Source organism: Podarcis gaigeae, assembly GCF_964106915.1.
Source record: "Podarcis gaigeae genome assembly, chromosome: 13".
In the NCBI taxonomy this organism is placed as follows: Eukaryota; Metazoa; Chordata; class Lepidosauria; order Squamata; family Lacertidae; genus Podarcis; species Podarcis gaigeae.
Genome location: NC_139689.1, coordinates 31,354,763 through 31,379,733, shown reverse-complemented (window position 1 = coordinate 31,379,733; position 24,971 = coordinate 31,354,763). Strand labels below are relative to the sequence as shown.

Genomic DNA, 24,971 nt, shown 5'->3' with positions numbered 1-24,971 from the left:
GAGCGAAAAGCGACGGGGACTGTACAAATGTGCCGTTTTACAGAAAGATGAGGCAGGTAAGCGGCCTCCTCAGCTCTCAGCAACCTTGTGCCTGTTTCCCCCCGGAATCTTCCAGCGGGGCTTAATAATTGTCGATTGCATCCTGTCAACCCACATCTTCCTCAGCTTTCATCTGTCTCTCCTGCCTATTGCTTTGCTTGACATGGTGTCAGGTGGATCAGCTTGAAAGGCGTCCTTGGTCGTGCACCAGGGATGGAGCCGCAGCAGACTGTCTCAAACTGCTGTTTCGAAACACCTCCGCTTCTTTGCAGTCAAAGGCTCCCTCCTAACCATCCCTGCACCCTCCTACTTATTGAAGCGAGGGGTTCCTGCCAGCATACGGACCACAGGATGTTCACCTGCCTTTCATATGTTCCAGGTTTCCAGCCAACGAAGAAGAATTTCAGTCAACTAATTTGTCTTTTTCACCAACTGATTACTTTTAAATACATTTGCATGCTGGGAAAGCGTCAATATAAGTGCCATTTTCAGATAGCAAAAGGAAGTAGGGTGATAACTAACTTACAATTAACAAAATCTGCCACTTATAGTTGTTGGGAGGTAAATGGTTCCTTCCCCCCCACCCTTTTCTATTTCCTGTTATAGGAAAAACACCAGACACCCAATATCCTCCAAAACACACACACACACACACACACACACACACACCAGCCAGATTGATTAGAATTGGCCCTCTCCAACACAGATGGAAGATCTGTTATTTTTAAAAGCTCTGTGACAGGCTGAAATTCAACAGGCAATGCTTTCCCAAGCATTGATTTCCCAGCTGCAGTGATTGGTGTGCTGCCTGTTGAATTCCTGCCTGTCATGCACCTGCCAAAGCACAGACATTTTTTTTGAGGGGTGGGAGAGAAGAGTGGCAATCTCTTTGCAGAGTCTCGCAATACCTCTTCAATATTGTTTGTCCCTGGCTGATTCGGGGGGAAAGTTTCAGAGCAGCCCTGTTGCCTTCTGCAGTATCACAATTTTCAAACCAGCCACATCTGCCTCCCTCCACCCTATTGCCTTGCCTAGACAGTGCTCATCCTTTTCAATTCCAGGTCAATTACATCTCTCCTCGAGATTCTGCCTGCCAATCTCTCTCTCTCCACTATTTTCCTATCAAGGCATTTTTCTTCTTCTTCATTAGCTGCTGAGAATGAGATGCTCACTTCAGCAAGGAGGAGGAGGTGTGGGGGAAGCAAAGGCATATTGAGGAGAGGGGACCTGAAATTATTTTCATGGCCAGGAAAGGTGACTTTTGCTATCCAGCAATAATAGTTTAACCACGGGACCCGACATGGCGGAAGCTCTGCTCTGATGAGTATAGTTAATACTAGAGCTGTGCTGAAAATTCCAAGACCGACGTTTTCAACTATTCATTAGGTGATTGGGGAGAAATTAAACTCTCCTGAAAAATCAGGGGAGGGATTTTTCTGAAATGTTCATTTACCTTCCTTAGCTTTACAAGGTAGTCCATGATCAGAAGAAACTTTTCATGTATACGTCAACAGCGGCTAGAATATTACTGGCCCAAAGATGAAAAAGCGATGAAATACTAACTAAAGAACAATGGCAAGAAAAAGTGACGAATACGTGGAAATGGCAAAGCTAACTGAAGGATTAAGAGACCAAGACAATAGAGACTTTAATAAAGAATGGGAACCATTCATGCTGTATTAGCAGAAACAGTGTAAAGAACTGGACTCACTAGGAGGCTTTGAGTAAACACTTAAAATGGACAAAATAAATAAAAATATAGAAAATATAAATTAATGTTAGAATGGTAAGAGGATAATAACATGTAAGTTAAGTTTAATTTCAAGAGTTAACAAAATAAGCAGGGGAATTTATATGTTAAAAAAAACAGAAGAGGAAGTTGAGGGAAGTTGTGGGGGGGGGAATTAGAAAATGTACATTATGTTATTGGACATTACTATGATATAAATGTAAAAGTAATAAAAAAAAATTTAACCAAAAAACAAACAAACCAAAAAATCACCAAGGTAGTCCATGATCTCTCATTTTCCCCTTGCTTGTTTCAACTTAAAAAAAAAATGTCCATAGCTGGTAACAGCAGCAAAAGACACTCTTTGCTGCTTCCCATGGAGTACAGTTCCTGGAAGGCTTAGGAAGTGATGCCATGTCTCATCCCATCATTCCCAAGGCATTCTGGGAAGTGAAGCCACATGTGAGACTCCCTAGTCTACAGCTTTCCATCTGCTGAACTTACGGACAAGAGACTAGGGGCCCGTCCACACTTTTGCTTATCCTCTGCCTAGAAAGCATGAGTCTGAGCAGTTTCCCACTTGAACTGCTCTTTCTAGGCATGCTTCTGAGTGGTTGTCCCCCTTGCCCAGCTCCTTTCCAAGGGAAGACCCACTCTTTAGCTCTGGCTCTATATCAGAGTAAACATCAATCTAGGTAAAAACCCATATTGCCGCTCCGATTGAGTGCTAAAGAGCAGTTTCCCCCACCTTTGGGTGGGTGGGGGAAACAGTGGGACAAAATGAAGTGTGGATAAGCCCTCAGTAAGTTAAGTGGCAACACACCCACCCCAAGTGAGATAAATATATCCTCCCAACCCCCCCAAAGGAGCAGAAAAGCAGTTACCATTTTTGCAAGGGGTGTATATTTTTGGGAAAGGGGGAAGGGGAGTGGTTTTGGGCTCACTCTTACTTAATCTGCTGCCCATTTGTTGACCCAGGTTCCTTTTCGCTCACCTTGAAATTTGGTAGGGGCAGCGATTTGCAATTGGAACTGATGCTGCATTTCAGCTGAAGTTGCTCTCAGAGTGGTTCCACTTCAGGAATCTGAACACACATTAAAGGAAGAGGAAATAACTTCAGCAGGATTATTCTACTTAATTGTTACCTAGCATTTCTCTATCTTAGCTTGCTTCTACCATGGACCTCAAGTTCCCAGGCCATCTCTCCTCAGATCTCCTTAGCATCATCTGGCTTAGGGCAGTGGGTGCTCTCAGAGACCATTTGCAAAATCTCCCGTTGTGCACAGGTTTCTATATCTACAGGTATTCCAAGGCCATTTGGGTAGGTGCACAGGGTGGCCCTGAGGTGCTGCCTGAGGCAGAACAGCAAGGCTGGCCAAGTTATTTCAGTACCTTGGACAGAAAAGCCCTCCTTTCCCCATCGCTGGAAAACAAACATGCAAGGATCACGCAGATCATTTCGAGGAAGTGCTGTAGCTCTGTGGCAAACCATTTGCTTTGTATACAGGAGGTCCAGGACTCGAATCTGAAACCCTGGAGAGCCTCTGCTCATTGGTATAGAGAATACTCAGTTAGACAGACCAATGATCAGCCTCAGTGTCAGGTAATTTCCTATGGTCCTAATTTGCCTGAAGCAGTCAGATCAGGCAGTAGAGCACAAGACTCTTAATCTTCTTGGGCAAAAGATCCCTGCATTGAAGGGGGCTGGACCAGACGGTTCTTGTAGTTCCTTCCAACTCTATGATTCTTTGACTATGACTCTATGACCTCATTCTGCCTAATGGGAGGGGATAAAGGCTGCACCTGTTTTCATCCCTTTGTCTAGCCAAAGCTACAGGAACTCTGTCTTCCTCCATCACACCTGATCACCACCTTAGCAGGAAAGGGATCTGGGGAGATAAGGGGGCTGGACTACGAAGCTGAGGAAGTTTGGGGTTCCAGGAGGGAAGAGGGGAAACCGAAACGTTGGCTGCAGCTTTCCAGCAGCACAGTCTTTTTTGACTCTAGCATTCGTTGGAGGGAACGGCACCACCAAGACTCAGCCTTGCGTGCAGACAGTCCCTGGTTCAATCCTTGCCATCTCCAAGTGGGGTGGTGAGATACTCTTGCCTGGAACCCCAGAGAGTCGCTGCCAGTCAGTGTTGACAATATTGAGCTAGATGGACCAGTGGTTTGATTCCAATAAGGCCACTTCCTAAGGTCATACGCACCATGGGTCGTGAAGAGAACCAGCCCAGATCCTGAACCTACTAGTCCAGGGAGTGGAGACGGACTCCTAGCCGCTAACCCCTTCCTCTTCACCCCAGCCACCCATTAAGGCCTGGGCTAAAAAGGTCATAGAGGCAATGATGACATCACAACATTCATCCCCCTAGCCAAGGGAGGGGGAAGCACAGAGGCAGCAGCTGTGGGGAGTTAACATTGAAGACCTTATGTTACAAGCTACAAAAAGACGGTCAGTGACTCCTAGACCTAGAGATTTTTGGCGGGACTCTGGGAGAGAGGGAGGGAGGGTGATAACCAAGGCTACTACAAGCAGTTGCCTGAGATGGTCCTCTAATAAGGGGTCCTATGAATGGTGACTATTCCCTAGAGACAAATAAACGACAAGGATGGGCCTTTCTCTCTGAGGCTGCAGACACACCATTCACTTAAAGCACATGGGAACTGTAGGTTACCCCTTCATAGTACACCCAAAAAACTACCGTTCCCACGATTGATTTTTTTTGGGGTGGTGGTGGCTCATATGCTTTAAATGTATGGTATGTACACAGTTGCAGGAGATGGGGGGGGGGGGACAGGTGCCAGGCTACTGAAGTAGTCAACAGACAGCCCAAGCACAAACATTTGTTCTCTTACCAGAGAGCATTTCCCAGCGTGCCCTTGAGGATATTAGAACTCACTGCTTGTTACAGTTTCCCAGGGGGCCCCTTCACATGAGTGTGTATGTGTGCACATCACTTGAGTATACAATCCTTGATGAAGCAGAACCTGCAAGAACCAACTCCACTGAAAACTCCATTGCGTCTGAAGTCATGGGAGGTGGGGCAAAAGTATTTGATTTGTGATGGGTCATTCACATCGCCACTCGGATGCTGCACTCAGTGAGTGACAGACATGCGCATGTGTACTGTTTATAGAAAGGGGGGGAATCCCCTTTTGGTCATGTGAGCAAAAACCTAGAACTGAGAAGCTGATGGCATTATTATCGATGCAAATTATACAATTAGCAGTACTAACAGTAGTTTATCCTGCCAGGAGCATTGCAAGATCCTTAAACAAACCAAGACACAGGACTATGGGCCATATTTGTGCATATGCTCCTTTATAAGTTTAGATGCAAATTTAGGCAAAGTTTCAGAGGGAAATCTGCCCTGTAAACAGAGTATATTTTACATTTTTAAAAGGGGTTGGAGCAGAGGTTCTAGAGACTACTGGAACGCCCCCCGAAACAATACTCCTGTATCCTGCATTTCCCCCCAAAAGCTCAAAGCAGTGATCATCATTTCAGTCTATTCTATCAAAGGGAAACTGAGTCTGGGTGAGAATGACTGAGCTCAGAATGAGATGTCAGAATTCTGGGCTTCAGCAGAAGAGGTCATATTTTTCAAAGCTCCTCATCTCCCTCATTATTAGGTTTAGGTTTATTAAATTTGTATATAGCTTCTCACTAAGAAGTCCCAAAGCTGGCTATAAGCCAGTAAAAAAAGAACAATACAATGATAACAATTCCAAATCGTTAGTTGCTGCCCAGAAAAATGAAAATGCAAAACCATCCCAAGGTTGGAGCCAGGCAGGTCCCCTTGGGGGAGCATTCCATAAACAAGGGAGGGGGGTGCTACTACAACTGAGTCTTCAACCTCCTGTACTTCGCATTTGTACAGTGCTGTTCAAAGCACATGAATTTCCTCATTGTAATCCTTATAACACCCCTGTGAGATAAAGAAGTAGTATTATTTCCCTATACTGCAGATGAAAGGACTCTGGAAGAAACAAAGCGAGAGAATGGCTTTCCTAAGGCCTCCTGGTGAGTTCATAGAATCATATAATTGTAGAATTGGAAGGGATCAAATAGGGAAATTCATTATTGGTAGCTGAGTCTCTTAGCTATTACTCTACATCTGCATTTACAGAATTCAGTGGGTGTTTTTAGCAGGCTGAATCATCGATAGCTCCTCCCCCTGTCAACTGCAGTAGTACATTCCAGAAATCAACCAGCTCTTTCTGGGAAAGCTGGAGATGGGCTCCCTGGCAGACATAGAACTTAGTTATTTTTTATGAGCTTCAGGAATTATAGTGCCATATGTTCCTCAGGAATTAAAAAAGAAATCTGGGCACTTATGGAATCAGTAGTTAAAATCAGTGCAGTTTTGAAAGGTTCCGCCTGCCATCTTGATTCAAAATGGTGTCCAGTTGTACCCAAACACTGTCCCAGATTGAGTGCAATAGTGGGTGAGATTGCTGACGGCTTTCCCTCACTCTCCCAACCCCATTTTTTCCCCTGGGCCAAGCATGTGAAACTGAAATCTAAGTTCCTCACGCTCTCCATTTTATCCTCACAACCAAAACCGTGAGGTAGGCTAGGCTGTGACTGGCCCAAGGTCACCCAGTGAGCTTCATGGCTGGGTGGAGATTTGAACCCTGGTCTCACAGGTCCCCACTTCAGTCCCTTAACCACTATACCACACTGGCTCACAGTTGTCTCGCCCACAGGTCATTGGCCTACCTAGCATGTCTAATTCACAGAGGTTCTTCCTCCCTGTTTCTCCCCCAACTGCATGCCATTGTGGGTTCAGGACGAGGGAAGACGCTGAGATCCCAGCTGCCCAGCGTCTCAGCGGGAGGCGACAACGGCAAAGGACTTTTCAACAGGGAGATGGGACCATTGCAGAGCCAGCTTAGTCAAGGGGAATACGCCTTACTCAGGCTTGCTCCCATGTTGGAAAGTGACTTTGTGCAGGTAACTTGCAGCAAGATCAAATAACCCTTCTGGTTGCCAGGTGAATTTTGTTCTCGTCACCCTTCCCCCCCAAGGGCACCTCTTCCCTAGAAAGAGAGCCCTACTGTTGCCAAGTGAGACGCCTGAGTCAGTTGAAGGATACTGGGCGGCAAGAAGCAGTGGTGGGTCATAGGAGCGTGGCAGAGAAGAAGAGTTTGGATTTGATGTCCTGCTTTATCACTACCCAAAGGAGTCTCAAAATGGCTAACGTTCTCCTTTCCCTTCCTCCCCCACAACACTCTGGGAGGTGAGTGGGGCTGAGAGACTTCAGAGAAGTGTGACTAGCCCAAGGTCACCCAGCAGCTGCATGTGGAGGAGCGGGGATGAAAACCCGGTTCACCAGATTACGAGTCCACTGCTCTTAACCACTACACCACACTGGCTCTCAATGGAAGTTTTTGGCAAATTCTGAAGACGCACCTCTTCATTCCCGGCCTTTGACCAGGGGTGGCCTGAGACATTTTGCTGCTGTAGGCAAAAGGCCCCAACACCACCCCCTCCCCAGTGCTGCCACCTCCACCCCACAACACCCACCCCACAGATTCAGGTCCCCACCCTGTTCCTGCCCCTGCACTGCTGCCAGCCCCATCACCGCAATGGTACCCACACCTGTGGATATGCCAGCTGCTGCCACAACACAACAATGAGGCTGTGGGGTGAATGTGGGTGACGCCTCATTGGGGCTGGCAGCAGTACAAAGACAGAATCAAGTGTCTTCGCTTCCGCCCTTGCCTTTGACCCCTGCAATGTATGTTTTAAGACCCGCCCTACACTTGTGATTGTAATCTGGGTAACACTGTTTTTAAAGTTGCATTTTAAATTGTCACAAGCCTCCCTTACAGGGAGGGTGAAGGACAGGTAATAAACAAACCAGCAACAACAAGATCATCATCATCTTCTTCATGATCATTATTATTATTACTACTACTAGTACTACTGTATTGGCCTGAATATAAGCCTCACCTTTTCCCAAATTCCCACTGTGAAAAGTTAAAGTGCAGCTTATATTCGTGACCTTATAGTATGCAGCCAGGAGCGTGGGGCAAACAGCACCAGGAGTGTGGCAAAGTGGCGCCAGCCCTGTGTGTAGTCCCCCGTCCTCTCCCCCAAGGTCAGGAAGGGAGAGAGTGAGGAAGGAGAAAGGATCCTGGCAACACAGTGCCCACCCCTCCGTATGCAGCCAGGAGCAACGAGGAATGGAGTGGCTTATATTCGGGTGTTTTTTCTTCCCCCCCCCCTCCAATTTTCAACATGAGGCTTATATTCGGGTGCAGCTTATATATGGGCCAATATGGTATTAGGGCTGGATTAACCATTAGGCAAAATAAGCACAAGCTTAGGGAATCAAGGGAAGGGGGTTGCCACAGAGATTTTCCATGGCTGGATTTTTAACACGAATGGTCACAGATTGCTCAGCTGAGCATTCATTTTCTCAGTTGAAGCCTATTAAAAAATCCCAGCAGAACCACTATGCAACAAGGCTGGCCGGCTAGCCTTATCTCTGCTAAGTATAGAAGCAGATGAGTTATGTGAGATTAGTTTTGAGGAGCCCATCAAAGACTTTGCAATTGGGAAAAAGTAGGAGAAAAAAATTTCAAATATAGATAAAGTGGAAGTATACATATATATTTGCTTTCGTAGCAAAACCTGCATACATATATATATATATACATAAACCATTTTCCATCTTACTGTAGGGTTTTTTCCATTTTGAATTTTTTTTTATTTATACTTTGAGTTGGATATATATGGGGGCACTAAAATCTCCTAAGTGCTTAGGGCCTCTGAAGGTTCTAATCTGGCTCTGATTATTATTATTCAGTATTAAATTGATTGTCTGTTTGGCTTCTGTACATGGAAAGGGGCTTGTGTGCGCCATTTTGCCCTTCAGGCCTGCCCTGGAAATGTGCGAGGTATTTCTCTGCCCAGAAGTGTAGCAGATGCAGCCATATCTTGAGCGCTGAGATTAAAAAGGACAGGAAGAACCGAAGCTGCTTCATTTCCTTCCTGGCAGGCTGCTCCTAAAAGCACAGGGACAGAGCAAGTTAAAAGAAGAGGAAGAAGATGTCCACTCTAGGCCCGCCCCCTCTTCCCATCTCTCCTGATGACTTAATCTCTCAGGTAATAGGGGAAGGGATGTAGCTCCACATGCTTGGCATGCAGAAGGTGCCATGTTCAGCCCCTGACAGGGAGGGCTGAGAGAGACCCTTGTCTTTAGCCCTGGAGAGCTTCTGCCAGTCAAAGTAGACCATACTGAGCAAGACGGACCAATGGTCTGACTCATAAGGCAGCTTCTCGCCTTCCAAGGGAGAAATTCTGGGGCTCAAGGCTGCATGAAATGGTTGTTCTTTATTAGGCATTTATCATTTAGCAAGTGTTATCAGCCCTTCCTTATCCTCTGAGGCTTCACCTTTAAAAACAACAGCAGCAGCAGCAGCTCCTGTGCCTATAATAGCTGCTGGGCGGGCAGAACCTGAATGGATGAAGTCTCTCTCTCTCATTGTTGCCTCCTCCAGGCCAGCAAAAGCTTCACTGGTTGAATTTCTGCCTTTGCACGGAGAACTGACAGGAAAATAAATAGGCTTGCCCAATGACCAGTTTCTAAAAAGTAAGCACACATCTAAGACAACTTCTGAGATTTTAGCATGGGCATGATTTTCAGAAAATGGCCAGGGAATCTTTTTAAGAGATGGTAAGCATGATCACCTATTGTAGGCATGCACACTTCTTCAGATACCTTCAGGTATCTGAAGAAGTGTGCATGCACACGAAAGCTCATACCAAGAACTAACTTAGTTGGTCTTTAAGGTGCTACTAGAAGGAATTTTGTTTTGTTTTGACTATGGCAGACAAACACGGCTACCTACAGTGGTACCTTGAGTTACAGACGCTTCAGGTTACAGATGCTTCAGGTTACAGACTCCGCTAACTCAGAAATAGTACCTCGGGTTAAGAACTTTGCTTCAGGATGAGAACAGAAATCGTGCGGTGGCAGCAGCGGGAGACCCCATTAGCTAAAGTTAAGAACAGTTTCAGGTTAAGAACAGACCTCCAGAACAAATTAAGTTCTTAACCAGAGGTACCACTGTATAGAGACCTTAAGTGGGTTCCCTTTTGGTAGGAGAAAATAACAGAGGGCAACCAGAGAATATTGAGAAGCAAAGCAGCTAGCAAGTCTGATCTTTCTTGAACTGTTGCAACAGGGTCCTCACTCACCACATGCAGGAGGGAGGAGAAACCCAGAACAAAGGTGTGCAAGCTCTTATACAGTGGTACCTCCGGTTACAGACGCTTCAGGTTACAGACTCCGCTAACCCAGAAATAGTACCTCGGGTTAAGAAATTTGCTTCAGGATGAGAACAGAAATTGTGCAGCAGCAGTGGGAGGCCCCATTAGCTAAAGTGGTGCTTCAGGTTAAGAACAGTTTCAGGTTAAGAATGGACCTCCAGAACAAATTAAGTTCTTAACCCAAGGTACCGCTGTATAGACTTTTGAAACTGCCACCCTGTAGCCCAAGACCACCTCCCAATACATCATGCATACATTACGGAAGGGGTGGTCTACAGCAGATGAACTGATACTACAGATGCCCAAATGACTCTTAAATCCTAGGGATGGTTCCTCTTTTATTCCTGCCTTTACCTTCTGCTGTTCCTGAATGACAAACCACTAGAATATAGGTGGAGAACCCACAACCTGCAATGGCTGGTGCCCATTGGTACTGATAGGGTGGAAGGCAGGGAGACCAACAGTAGGTGGCGCTAATGAGCCAGAACCAATGAGAGGCAGAATCAACTAATTACCGTATATATTTGCCCTTCTTCCACCCTTCCACAAGCGGCGGCACTGAGACTAAGGGGAAAGAAACTGATACACAGGTGGCGTCTGGCCAGACTGAGGTTGGTGGGGGGCAGTGCTCCATATACCCAAATGGACCAGCCTCATCTGCCCCTGGACTATCCTTCCTCAGTGCAGCCCCTAATCCCACCCTCCTGCTTCTTGGTGCTGCCAGCATCCCTGCTGAACAACACAACCAGGATGTGAAGGATGGTGTGTATGATATACAGAGGACCAGACATTCTCTGGGGTGCCCCCCAAGCTATGGAACTCCCTCCCCACAGCTCTAGAAGTCATATCCCTGGCGCACTTGCCTGCAGACGCACATTCACAAACACCAAGGCAACATCGAGCGGACTGTCTCCCACTTCACACTTTGCATTTGATGCCATTCATTTTGAACTGTGGCTCAGAAAAGGAAAGAGGAGGCCTGTTTTGAACAACAAAACACAGCCATTTATCACAGTCAGCAATCATGAGATGTTTTCCCCTTAGTGCAACATCTTTGTGATTTTAATATTAAATCGTACGATAGGACTTAGATCCAGGCTATGACAAAGTCGGTTCTTCCTAGATACAAAATGCTAATGCTTGCCCCCAGTGCCACACACAAAACCACCTGTCAGATTGCCGCTGAATGAGTTTGACTGTAATTTCTTCTGCAATTAACACGGCCAGATCCACGGGAGATGAAATGTTCTTGTTTGTTTGTTTAAGGGACACTGCTTTGATCAGTTTACTAACAAGCCCTGCTTTAGAAGCTAGTGCAGAACCAGCTGTTGCAGAGTTATTGAATATAGCTGGGTTTAAAATGAAAAAGAAAAACCAATGCAAAGTTGAGAGCTGTGGCAATACCTCAGGTACTTTCTGTGTGGGAATATGGCAGCTGCAAATTTATAGATACGAAGCTGCTTTGGGGGCTCAGGCTTTCCTTCCCTATAGACCTTCTTGGGTGCTGAGACTGGCAGAGGGGGCCTTTTTGGTAGTTCTGTTGCTTGGGGTGGAGAGAGAGTGGCAGCTTGGGAGAAGATATTCTCTGCGGCAGCCCCCAAACTGTGGAACTCCCTCCCCACAGAGGTCAAACTCTCCAAATATCCTTATTTTCCAGGGAAAATAGGTTCAAAAATCTTCGAACCTAGCAGTTTGAAAGCACACCAGTGCAAGTAGATAAATAGGTACTGCTGCGGCAGGAAGGTAAATGGCGTTTCCATGCACTCTGGTTTCTGTCACGGTGTCCCGTTGCACCAGAAGTGGTTTAGTCATGCTGGCCACATGACCCAGAAAGCTGTCTGTGGACAAACACCGGCTCCCTCGACCTGAACGCAAGATGAGCGCTGCAACCCCGTAGTTGCCTTTGACTGGACTTAATCGTCCAGTGGTCCTATGCCTTTCACCTGATTTTCCGGGGGCGGTCCTGGATTTACAGAAGCTGTCCTGGTTTCTGATTTGATCCCAGAATATTCCACTTTTCCTTGGGACATTCCTATTTTCATCAGAGAAATGTTGGAGGGTATGGAGTTACCCGACCCCCGAGCCACCTGAAGGCATAGGGTATAGGGAATCTTTGTGATGCTTAATGTTTTAGTATGCTTTCATATACGTTAGAAGTCGCCCAGAATGGCTGGGGCAACCCAGTCAGATGGGCACGGTATAAATAGTAAATTTTTTATTATGGAATAGGATGTCTCTATTTTCATCACAGGGACGCGGGTGGCGCTGTGGGTAAAACCTCAGCGCCTAGGACTTGCTGATCGTCAGGTCGGCGGTTCAAATCCCCATGGCGGTGTGCGCTCCCGTTGCTTGGTCCCAGCGCCTGCCAACCTAGCAGTTCGAAAGCACCTCCGGGTGCAAGTAGATAAATAGGGACCGCTTACTAGCGGGAAGGTAAACGGCGTTTCCGTGTGCTGCGCTGGCTCGCCAGATGCAGCTTGTCATGCTGGCCACGTGACCCGGAAGTGTCTCCGGACAGCGCTGGCCCCCGGCCTCTTAAGTGAGATGGGCGCACAACCCTAGAGTCGGACACGACTGGCCCGTACGGGCAGCAGTACCTACCTTATTTTCATCAGAGAAATGTGTGTGAAAGGTGCGTCACCTGCATTATATACAGCTAAGGACGTGCCTTTTTACCTCAGCTTTAGATACTTGAGGCATCAAAATAAGACCCAACTTATTTTTATGGTTGCTAGTTGTTTTGAATTGTTTTTATATTGTGTTTTCATGCCATAACTTGCCCTGGGAGCTTAGGGTGAAGGGCTGGTAATCAATCAATCAAATAATAGACCAAATTGGACCACTGGTCCATCCAGGTAATTATTATTTATAGCAACTAGCAGCAGCTCTCTGAGGTATCAGAAAGGGAGCCTTTCCCAGACCTATGTGGCATTTGCCAAGGATTGAACCCGGGACCTTCTGCATGCCAAGCAGGTGCTCTACCCACTCAGCGACAGCCGTCCTCCTCCAAGTGTGTCCCTGCTTTCATTTGTGAAATGTAGGGTGGCACGTTACTCACATCCCTTAAATTATCTTCCCTGTTCTTATGGAGATGTAAAAACAGTTACCGTAACTGGCAGTCATTATAAGCCCTTATTATCCTATGCAGCAATTTCAGACTTCAGAGCGAGTGCCTGACATGCAGGACAAGAGTAATTTGTGTTATGTTTCTGCAAAACAGCTTAGATTTCCTTATTCTGATTCTTCTTCTTTTCAAGCATATCGGCTTCGGCTTGTTGTTACTTTCAGAAGCTCCCCTCTCTTTCTCAAGCATGCTTACTTGCTTATTTACTAATTTATTTAAATTAAAGGCAGGACTCACTGAAATTTGTCCAGATCCTTCTTGTGGAAAGAGAGCTTCCAAATTAAGACCACTCCATATGTTGTTAAGCAGGTGGAGACTTTAATTGAAAACCTGCCTACAAGAGAGGCCTAAATAGGTTTGAGAATGCAGCACTCTTTGGTTTCCTCTGTTGGAAAGACATATCAACTTTGCCTCCAACAATTTCAGCAACCATGCCTCCTTATTAACTAATGACAAACTTTTCCCTATTTGCTCATGTAAAAGTCTCTCCGTTGTGATCATATATTGAGATAATATTCCATAACCCTTTTCTTATTATCCATTGGTCCACACCCAGTTCTATATCTTCAGTTTCCACTTCATGTTAAATTTGCTATATTCTTCCAGCCTTATTTAGTATTGATTCTTCCATTTGTGTTTCTTCCATTCTTTTTCCAAAAAAATAAATGAAAAATTGCCAGAGATTTAATAGCTTTATCCCTTGGGATCACCACTCCAAGTCATAGGTAGAACTCTTTCTCTCTCAATTCTATTGATGTCAGATTATCCAGATAACTCTGCATCTCTCCATCTATAACTTTATTTTTGTTTTCCAAAATCTCAGCTTTATCGTTTGGTTGCTTCATTTCTCCATACACTTGTATAGTGGGTTCTTCCATTTCATCAGTTGCTCCTTCTAGTTTTGCCATGGTTTCATTTCTCTGTCCTGCCAGTTCTTCGTTGTCTAGAGCAGTGTTTCCCAACCTTTGGTCTCCAGCTGTTTTTGGACTACAACTCCCATCATCCCTAGCTAGCAAGACCAGTGGTCAGGGATGATGGGAATTGTAGTCCAAAAACAGCTGGAGACCAAATGTTGGGAAACACTGGTCTAGAGCATCTATATCATTTCTGATACCTTTCCCCATTTCATTCATGTCTGACTTAATTTCATTCCTCATTTCATTCGTCTCCGATCTGTAAGATTTTATTTGTTCAGCAAATATCTGCTGAAGAATGCCAATAGTAAGCAGTGTGTCCAAAGCTGTTTTTCTTTCCTCTATCACTTTTTAAATGGAACTTGCCATACTGAATGTTAAGGTTACTTAAAACATAAATGACACACAATCGATCTGACATCTTCCACCCCCAAAAAAATTAATGGTGAAGCTATGCAGGAATCTCAGCTAAAGCATCTGTGACAGATGGCCATCCGACCTCTGCTTAAAAACCTCCAGTGAAGGCAAGTCCACCCCCTCTCATGGGAGTCTTATTGTCAATACAGTTCTTCTTGATGTTTAGTTGGAATCTCCCTTTGTAACTTGAATTCATTGGTTTGAATCCTACTCTCCAGAGCAGGAGAAAACAAGCTTGCTCCATCTTCCATTCTTAAGATGACTATCATATCTCCTCTCATTCACCTCTTTTCCAGGCTAAACATACCCAACTCCCTCAACCATTCCTCATAAGGTTTGTAATATGGGATTAGCACCAACTTGCTTAAAAGAGGTCAACTTCACTGGGCATAATTGCCAGTCTTTTGGTCATATCTGAAGCAATCCTTTGGATCCCAGCCATAAGCTAGACTTCTTAAAACACTGGTGGCCACCAAAGATTCAGTTAATCGATGGTGGTTTCCACACAGTATTTAAACAAGAAGAACCCAAAACAACTGGGATGTGGCTGCTTAGGCTGAGCAGCTTTCATAAAGTTTGTTTGAGTTGGCCTGTCAGAAAACTGAGGAAACAAATCATTCCAGGAATTTATTTTTATGCTCTTGTTGATGCCAACAGCATTCGGAGTGGCACAGTGAGGTCTCAGGCACCGCCCTTCTTGAGATGGTCTTATGAAAGACTTATGATGTGATACACCATCAGTGCCTGCTCATTCTGTTGAATGAGGCCCTGTATATCTGCCACTGCCCTTTCCTGTTCTCTGCAGATTAACAAACGAGGAGAGGTGATTGACGTGCACAACCAAGTCCAGACCGTGACTGTCGGGGTTGCTTGCAACTCCTCCAGCATGACGGTCCCCAACGTGCTGCTTCTGGCTCGCCCCACCTGCCCTCCCGAAGAGACGCCCCAGAAGTTTAAAACCTTGCTCCGCCAGTCTTCCTCGTCGCTGGGATTAGAGCTCACCAGGTAAGCCCAGCTCCCAGCTCCATACAGAAAATCCTGCAGATGCTGCAATGCCTTTCAAGGCTTCGTAACGTAAGACAGGCCACCATTTTTAATGGATGGAGATGCTGCAACTTGAACAGGTCAAACTCATAGGTGAAGTGTTCATGGTATCTCTAGGCTGTAAAAAAAAGCTTCACCTGTTCATTTCTGCCTGTTACGCCACAGCTTTTCCTGGACTGAAGACTCTCGCAATCCTTTTTTTAAAAGGTTGGCAATCTTACAAGGGTGAGTTTGGGGTAGGGGTGGACAGGATAGGGTTGTAGAACCCAAATGACCACACTATGACTTCTGAATTTTGTCTTAACTGTTTTTAATCCTGAACTTTAAATTGTTGTCAGGTGCCCTGGGACCTGCTGGGTTTTCCACCTGTATTTTCCCATGTATAAGAGGCCCCCATGTATTTTGGGGGACTCCAGTTTAAGAAAACGTGGGAAGATGGCACAGAGTTCTTTTTTTGGGAGGGATGCCAAAAATCACTCACCCGCACGCGTTGCAAAATCCGCCTCTCGTCTGTCCCCTCGCCAGCAGAAGCTGCCAATCACCCACCCAATTGCCGCAGTGTCAGCCAATCAACACCAGCTATTGACGCAGCAACCAGTAACACGCCCAGTAGCCACTGACAGCCGCGGAAGGAACCTATGCACTATCCATGTATAAGGCAACCCCCCCTTTTCAGCATAATTTTAAAATAAAAAAACCTAGTCCTATACAGTGGTACTTCAGGTTACATACACTTCAGGTTACATACGCTTCAGGTTACAGACTCTGCTAACCCAGAAATAGTACCTCGGGTTAAGAACTTTGCTTCAGGGTGAGAACAGAAATTGTGCTCCGGTGGTGCAGCACCAGCAGCAGGAGGCCCCATTAGCTAAAGTGATGCTTCAGGTTAAGAACAGTTTCAGGTTAAGAACGGATCTCCGGAACGAATTAAGTTCTTAACCCGAAGTACCACTGTACATGGAAAAGTACAGTACTCATTATGATGGTGGTGTCCTTTATCATGGCTCATGGCTCAGCCATCTCTTAATGAGATTTGTGGGTTTGAGCCCCACATTGGTCAAAAGATTGCTGCATTGCAGGGGGTTGGACTAGATCATGGGGAGGCAAACTAAGGCCCGGGGGCCGGATCCAGCCCAATCGCCTTCTATATCTGGACGGTCCGGGAATCAGCATGTTTTTACATGAGTAGAATGTGTCCTTTTATTTAAAATGCATCTCTGGGTTATTTGTGGGGCATAGGAATTTGTTCATTTGCCCCCCAAAAAATATAGTCCGGGCCCCCACAAGGTCTGAGGGACAGTGGACTGGCCCCTGCTGAAAAAGTTTGCTGACCCCTGGGCTAGATGCCCCTCATGGTCCCGCCCCACTCTATAATTCTATGATTCTGTGTACTGCAGCAAAGTTGTCAGGCTCATCTTGTCCTAGGTGATTAGGTGATGCTTGGAGAAGTTGTGTTATCCTTATCCATCCCCCCTCCAGTCAAAGGTAGCAGGTATGCTATGTGTGAGTGGAGAACAAGACAAGCATTTTGGGCAACAGACTGAAATTTTGAATGAGACAGAATGGGGTGAGGGAAAGAGAATTGAGCTGAAAACTTTAGGAGCACTTTGGGGTGCTAACTGCCTTACTGGAGGAGGACAGTTTTGGCTGTCTGTTCCTCCTCCACCTATGCTCAACCTGTACATTTATAATAATAAAAAATGCAACAAGTGACCTCCTTCCAAAGGAAACTGAACCCAGGTAAGCATTGCATCTCTGGAACATCCTCGCTGCTTGGAGAAGTGGGGTGAACAGCACTGATTTAATTTAATACTCAGATTCAAAGGCAGGCAAGGACCGTGGGCAGACAGGCAGCTATTGGCAGGTAGGAGACTAGTAGCTTTGGCACCGCTGACAGCTTCCGTGACTGAGCGTGGCTTCGATTCAGCTCTGCTTCCTGTCCTATTTGTATTCCTCAGTCCCCAAGTCCACAGCAAACTGCCATGCTGAGTTAGACCATTAGTCCGTCTAGCCCAGGACTGTCTACACTGATTGGCAGAGGCTCTCTGTCTCCCACCCCTCTTGGCCAACTTTTCCTGGAAGGGTTTGCAATCCTTCTTGGTGGGCTGGCTACTAACAATGAATGCTGATTAATGAGCAACCAAGGTCATCTAGGAATGGAAAGTGGCAGGTGGAGCTGTGCCTCTGTGTGTGTGTGTGTGTGTGTTGTCAGTTTTGTATGGTAAAGGGAGGAAAAACAGAGGCAATTTTGTATTGTTACAAGCACCTGCTTTGAATGTGCACCGTGACCATTTCTGGAGGGTTTTGTATCATTTGCTAGGTGTTAGTCAGTGGTCTTGATGGTTGTTGGCTACCGGCTACTAGACAAGCCTCACCTGCTTGAAAGGGATTGCAGAGAGCAGCCTGACAGTGCAGAAATATTTGTTGGTTTTTTAAATAGATGAAGAACCCTGGACCTATTTGTCTAGAATTTGGCGGAATTTATCCATCCAGGCTATGCTTGCAAAGTTCATCCAGTTCTGCCAAACAGAGAACAAGAGAGAGGCTAAAACCATTTCTTCATTTTCCTCACTAATAGTGAACTGGGAGGCACAAAAACTTCATGTCTTTCTGAAGCTGTTTGGACCAAATCGGGGCTGTTTTTGTACGTGCTGAATCATGCCCCTAATTCATCATTTCCACCACCTACAGGCTTATCCCTCTTCATTTTGTCAAGATCTCGCTCCACAACGCAGAGAAGAAGCAGCTGCGATTCAAGCTGGCGAGCGGCCGCACCTTCTACTTGCAGCTCTGCCCCCAGCCTGGTGCGAAAGAGGATGTCTTCAAACTGTGGGTCAAGGTGGTCAACATGCTGCGGCCACCCTCGGACCAAGGGCCCCTATTGCACAGCAACAGCGAAGACCCGGGGGGGTCTGGGGAGGCCATGACCGATAGGGCACAGGTGTGCAACTCCTTCTGTTTATATAGCGTAATCACTATACAAGACACTCTGCAGGGCAGCATGAGCACAGGAAACGGGTCTATCTAGCTTAGTATTGCCTACACTGACTGGCAGCAGCTATACAGGATTCCGGAGAGGGGTTTCTCCCAGGCCTGCAGGAAGATGCCACGGATCAAACCTGGAACCTTCTTCAGATGCTCTGCTACTCGGCTACAGCCCTTGCTTAAGGTTACCAGATTTTTTCCAATGAATCCGGGGACACTACTAAATAGATGAATTTTGCCAGGGGACTGATTTGTAAATCTGGGGACTGTCCCTGGAAAACGGGGACATCTGGTAACCTTACCCTTGCTGTCTTCTGCCTTCTTCATGCACCCCTTGCTGCCCCATACCAATATCTCCGATGCTGCAGGAAGCTCATGGGAGAGGTCTGGGGTGGGAAAAACAGGGAGAAGCAGTACGAAGAGACTCAGAACTGATTGGATTCCCCTCCTACCTCTTAGCAACACAATTCGATCCTTGGATGCTTTAAGCTTGTTGGACATCCGTTGAAGAGAAGGCAGAGAGAGAGAGAGAGAGAGAGAGAGAGAGAGAGAGAGAGAGAGGAGTTATCTTTTAATTTACAAACAGCTTGGTACATGCACTCACATATCATGAAGAACACGAAGCAGCCCCCAAATCGGGTTGCTTCTCTTACAGCTCTTGCAGGAGTCTGTTAAATCAAATTTGTATGAACATTTCTGCTTTTTTAAAGAAAGAGCAAACGGCAGTTTGATTCCGTAAGCTGGGTGGAGGGTGGAGGAGATGGTTGGTGGAAAGGGACCAAAAAAAAAAAAAAAGCACAAACAAACACACGCACGCACACACACCAGGGATATTTTCTGTGCTGCTCCACCCATTGGTGTAGATGGCAAAGTGGTGGAATAGACATGAGTATGGTGAGGGAAGAGGCAGGAGTGTGTGGACCCTCATGTGCCAATTGGGCGCACAGAAATGTTGCATCTGAACTTTGCTTCCAAGATTGCAGCCCACTCCAGACCCCGGCAGTGTGGTGTACTGGTCAGAGTGTTGGACTAGCACCTGGGAGACCTGGGTTCCAGTCCCAAAGCCACGAAGCTCGCTGGGTTCCCTTGAGCCAGCCACTGGTTCTCAGCCGAACCTACCTGGCAGGGTTATTGTGAGGATAAGATAAGGGTTAGAATTATTTGGTGGTGCTTTCAACGGTCCTGATCCATCTGTCTGCCCCAGAGCCTGGGATCCTTAAACCTAGAAGAAACCGTGAGCATCCGTAGTATCTATTCACCCACTGAAGTTCGCAGCCCTGCCCAAGAGGACGTCAGGAGCAGGCACAGCCTGGTTTTCTCAATGGGGAGCCAGCCCAGCTCCAGAGCCCCCAGCCCTTCTCCATTTGAAAGCGAAGGAAGGACAACTGAGTTTGAGGACCTGGGGGTGCCAGAGCCCTTGGAGCGCCCGCCCAGCACCAGGAGTCGGGGCAGTCAGCCCGAGAGGACTGAGAGGAGCCCTAGGATGAGCAGGTACTGGGTTAGGGCTTGTTTGGGAGAGGGGAGGGGTGTTAAGGGAGCTGAAATTTGCAGCGCTCCAGCTCAAACACAATGTTTTGAAAAGCAGGAGAGAGAGAGCAAGCAACTACTGGGAGGCAGTGGGGTGTAGTGGTCAGAGCAACAGACCAGGACAGTGGGAGACCTGGCTTCAAATCCCCACTCGACCGTGAAGCTGATTTGAGTGCCCTGGGGCCAGGCGCCATACAGAGGCTGCGTACATAGCAGACATTGAAAGCGCATTTCCCTAGGCACACATGCGCACCCCCTGGGAATGGCAACTTACCTCTCACAGAGCTACAATTCCCAGCACCCCTCACAAACTACAGCTCCCAGGGTTCTTTGAGGGAAAGCCACATGCTTTAAATGTATGCTGCTTGTACGCAGCCATAAAGTTGCTGAAAAGATTGCAGGGGATACCACAGAGAGCCACCACCATCACTTGGTAGTCAACCAAACCCTTTAGGAACCTGGAAGATGCAAGTCATTTCAGCCTGTAAACGGGGAAGAGTGGCACCTGTAAGCCTCTGAGATGTTGTTGGACTAGGAATGATTAGGGATTAAAAAGGTAAAGGGACCCCTGACCATTAGGTCCAGTCGTGGCCGACTCTGGGGTTGCGGCGCTCATCTCACTTTATTGGCCGAGGGAGCTGGCGTACAGCTTCCGGGTCATGTGGCCTGCATGACTAAGCAGCTTCTGGCGAACCAGAGCAGCGCACGGAAACGCCATTTACCTTCCAGCCAGGGTGGTACCTATTTATCTACTTGCACTTGACGTGCTTTCGAATTGCTAGGTCGGCAGGAGCTGGGACTGAGCAATGGGAGCTCACCCCATCATGGGGATTTGAAGCGCCAACCTTCTGATCGTCAAGTCCTAGGCTCTGTGGTTTAACCCACAGCGCCACCCACGTCCCTCCGATTGGGGATTAGCAAACCAGTATCTATTGGTTATTTAATCAAACAGTGAAATGTATTTTATTGCTTATTGCTTATTTTTATTTTCATTATTATTATTTCTTTATCCCAACCTTCCACATACAGATCCCAGGGTGTCTTAACAACACCTAAAATGCAACTTTTAGGTCAGAATTACTATTCAGTATTGGATTTGACAAACAGCGTTATAGCTCTGCAATTTGGAAAACAGATTTCAGAGTTGGGTTGTTTGTTTTGTGGCCCCCTGAAAGCTGAGTTGCAACCACCCCCAAATTGAAACACATCAAATGTTGAAACTGATTTTCGGACTTAGGGTTCATCTGGACTTCTTTTTGTGCCATGCTTTCCAGGCCTAGGCCTGCACTCTAAAGCTCCCTGTCCAAGCAGTTGCTATCACGGCACTTTCATGGAATCATAGAATTGTAAAGTTGGATGGGACCCTGAGGATCATCTAGTCCAACCCCCTGCAATGCAGGAATCTGCAGCTGAGCCATACGGGGATCAAACCTGCAACTTTGGTGTTACCAGCACTATGCATGCTCTCACCAACTGAGCTATCCAGGCCCCGAGAACCCACATTTTAATGCTGAATTGAAGCAAATGGCAACTGGCAGAAAACCTGATTGCCATTTGCTCCAACTCAGTGGTAAAATGTGGTTTTTCCTGGGGAAAGCGATAGGGCGGAAAAACACCCGTTTCCATCACAGAGCTTTAGAGCTTGGATCTGTGCCTGGAAACATGGTGTGAAAGGAAATCTGGACAACCTTTAGGTAGGTTTCACCTCCAGTATACATATGTTACTGGTTGTGGGTGTGCATCTAGTGGGTTAAGAAAGCAAGAGACCGGAAGGCGGGTATTGAAGGCAAGCCTACCTCCATCCTAAAAAATAACGTTGCAAGGTAACTAAATTTGCCCAGGGATCCAAAGCTGGGAAAATTTCCCACGCCGGCCGTAGGGAATTGTGTGATGTCATTGGATGGAGTGGTCTTGACGGGCTGTTCTCGTTTCAGGAAAACCAGTAAGAGCAGAAGTAGCAGAAGGAAGTCTCCCCGGAGAAGTAAGAGATGCTAAACGTCCGTCGAGAGCTGACAGTTCTGCCCTTTGGTGGCTCCTATCAATCACCTTCCTACTCTAGCTGATAACCAGCCCTGCTTAGGTTCTGAACTGGTCTCTTTAGGATGGCCACTTCTTGCATTGCCAAAGATGAGGATAAAGCAGGCCTCAGTTTTGTCATTATGGTTGCTTAAATAGAAAAGCATCTTGCCGTAGTGTGACCAGTGCCCCTGGTTCAGTCTGCTGCCCAGGTGTTCACTGCTGATGGGCGACATCAAGTTTCTGTTCTTAGGCTTCTTCTTCTTTAAGCCAGACCAGGACCATGCAGCCCTTCAAAAGCCACTATGAAGCCCCACAGTGGAGGCTGATCCTTTAGGGCCCAGCGGTTCTCAACCTGTGGGTCCCCAGATGTCGTTGGACTACAACTCCCATCATCCCTGAGCTCTGGCCTTGCTAGCTAGGGGTGATGGGAGTTGTAGTTCAACAATATCTCAACCACAAGTTGAGAAAGGCTGCTTTAGGCTAAATGTTCAGTCTGTCTTCAGCGGGACTCCATTTGTTTGCCTTCTTACTTACAACCAGTTTCCTATCAGCTTCCTCCTCCTTAGTTTCAGTGTTGTCCTTATAGACATCAGCAGGGATGAAGATGGAGGCAAAACCAGAATTAGTTGGCTCTGCCCATCATTGACTCTAGATCCCCCTACTGTTGGCCTCCTGCCTTACACCCTACCTGTTGGTGACAAGGGGGGAAAATAGGTATAAAATGAGAATTCATTGGCTGCCTAGATCTTGGCTTGGGACAATTATTATTTGGTGGGAGAACCCCAGCAGAGATTTAAAATCTCAAAATATGCAGCTAGGAAAACATGGATATATAGACTGTTGAACCTTTAATATATGCCCTTGTGAATTACAAAATAGTCTCCTCTTCCCCCAGCATAGAAAAAGACCATGTTTGGTAAGTTAAAATGGTTTACTTACAAACTCTCCGAAGGTCAGATTCATGTGCTCTTCCACACAGCATTCAGAAAATGTTGCAAAGGCAGGAAAGCCTAGCTTGGTTACAGAAGCCAAGTGGTATAGGAACACAAGAATGGCTTGTTAAAGCTATGCGGTCTGAGCTTGGAGCAACCAGCTCAGACCTTGTCACATGCTGAGGATGTTGGTGGCCCCCAGCTCCTGACTTCTCTACCCACTAGACCATGCTGGCTTGAGATGATGGGTGTTGGAGACCAACAACATCTGGAAGGCTGCAAGTTTCCCATCCCTGGATTAGGCCTACACTATCCCTCCTCTCCATCACAGAACTACAATTCCCACAGAACTACAATTCCCCTGTGTCCATGAGCAGGCCCTTGTGCTCCAGGGAGTCATGTGTCTACTTCCTTTTCCTGTTTCCTCCACAGGTTCAAGCCGGAAGCCCAGCAAGATTATCTCCCTCATCAGATCCTGCTCCTGGGGGAGGCGGAAGAGGAGCAAGAGCCGAGATGCCAGGTCCCGGGGCAAAGGAAAGAAACACTGAGTGGAGAGAAAGGAGAACCCAAATTCTGGAGCCTCTTGGCCACCTCAACATTACTAAAGAGACTGGTTATAATAAAAACAAAGAACACCAAAAAAGCGCAAAGCATTGTGGGTATGGGGGAAATGAGAAGCAAGGGTCAAAGTTAAGGGGGTGCAGAGCACACTGAACGGCAAAGACAGTTCCATTTTCTGACACTGTGTAGCTGCTCTGCACCTGCAGCTCCTGCCAAATGGTAGGGCCGGCCTAGCTTAATAAACTTCCAGACGAGGCCAGAAGCAGACTGAGGGAGCGAAAGCTCTGTACAGGACCAAACTGTTTCCTTCTTGGACGTGCTGTCCTTTCTGTTGAACCCCAAGACGAAAATCCCTCCACTGGTAATCAATAAGGCCTCACACCTTTGGATTGGCCTGTTCCAATGCGGCCAGAGGCAATTATTACCAGATCCCCTCCATTTCTCCACTTGGGGCCACCTTCATTAAAATTCTCAGGGGAGTGCCAGGAACATTAACTTTCGACTGCCTCCGTTTGCCAAGGTCACCTGATGGATTTTGCCACTTTCTGCCATGGGGTCCGCTAATTAACTCAGGCAGAATGGAGAGGGGCTTGTGACCCCTGGCAAGCCATGAAATTATCACTCTGATGAGATTGTGCTTGAAAAAGCAAAGTGGGTGTGTGAATAGGCACTAGAACTGAGTCTTTGCAACCACAAGCACCGAGGGTGTGCTATACCAAAAGGCAGGTAGGTATGCTGGGAAACTGCACTGAAATGAATTTTGAGGTAAAAATTGCCTCTGAAACACCCTTATTTGCCCTTCCTAAAGCACGTTTCAAGGTACAAATGCTTTTTGGGTCCCCCCTCCCTTTGCTCCCCCACATAAAGGAAGATAATTACAAATCGCCTTTCAACTTTTTTTTTTTTTACCCGGCCAAATAACAAAACTCAACAGGTGGATTTCTCACCTAACAGCCCTCCTCACATAACAATTAGGATCTCCAGATGGGAATTATACCAGCCTGATTTCCATCAAAAGACATGCCTGGCCAATTCAGTAGGGGCCAGGTGGACACTACAAACTAGGTCCAGGTGTGATGTGTGACAAGCCAGCTGTCTCTCTCCTTGTTACCCACTCCTGCTTATCTGGGATTAGGCCCCATTTCTGAGGAGGTATTTATAGCATGACACTGTAAGTCAAGCAAGGCAGTGGATGGGCTGAATGGTCCCACCAAATCAGTTACAGACCAGACTATGTGATTCTTTTCAAAACACCCGGGGACACTGTTATTTATTAATGTTTGTTGACTCCCTTGACAATTACAAAAACCATACAATATACTTATGGCCTTTTTTGTTATATTGTTATACGTTGTATTATACTTTGGGAAATTTCTCCCCCCCCCCCAAAAAT

General features: G+C 46.6%; 1 protein-coding gene and 1 long non-coding RNA gene across 4 annotated transcripts; one reads left to right on the top strand and one right to left on the bottom strand.

Moving 5' to 3' along the window:
• Positions 1–1,841: 1,841 nt before the first annotated feature.
• Positions 1,842–4,075, bottom strand: LOC310829887. 2 transcript variants are annotated; one of them, XR_014557409.1, is made up of 3 exons: positions 3,979–4,026; positions 2,763–2,852; positions 1,842–2,437 (listed from the first exon to the last, which is right to left on the bottom strand). It is a non-coding gene; the product is annotated as an uncharacterized lncRNA (long non-coding RNA). The 2 variants fall into 2 exon arrangements; XR_014557408.1 differs by having other exon boundaries at positions 1,843–2,437; positions 4,019–4,075.
• Positions 4,076–4,135: 60 nt separating this feature from the next.
• Positions 4,136–23,660, top strand: LOC310829837 (Golgi-associated RAB2B interactor protein 3-like). 2 transcript variants are annotated; one of them, XM_083708847.1, is made up of 8 exons: positions 4,136–4,223; positions 5,741–5,795; positions 6,565–6,728; positions 15,316–15,515; positions 18,246–18,495; positions 19,744–20,030; positions 22,001–22,047; positions 23,450–23,660. In XM_083708847.1, the coding sequence occupies exons 2-8, from the start codon at positions 5,741–5,743 to the stop codon at positions 23,563–23,565; spliced, it is 1,119 nt and encodes a 372-aa protein (XP_083564973.1). In that variant the 5' UTR covers positions 4,136–4,223; the 3' UTR covers positions 23,566–23,660. The 2 variants fall into 2 exon arrangements, with proteins under 2 accessions (XP_083564973.1, XP_083564974.1); XM_083708848.1 differs by lacking the exons at positions 4,136–4,223; positions 5,741–5,795; positions 6,565–6,728 and adding an exon at positions 8,782–8,888.
• Positions 23,661–24,971: the final 1,311 nt, after the last annotated feature.

Excerpts from the sequence above, each read along its gene's own strand:
- LOC310829837 (XM_083708847.1), top strand. The coding sequence starts at position 5,741 with ATGAAAGGACTCTGGAAGAAACAAAGCGAGAGAATGGCTTTCCTAAGG. Across the intron at positions 5,796-6,564 it reads GGCTTTCCTAAGGCCTCCTG|GACGAGGGAAGACGCTGAGA; the intron begins GTGAGTTCATAG and ends TTGTGGGTTCAG. Across the intron at positions 20,031-22,000 it reads AGGAGCCCTAGGATGAGCAG|GAAAACCAGTAAGAGCAGAA; the intron begins GTACTGGGTTAG and ends TTCTCGTTTCAG.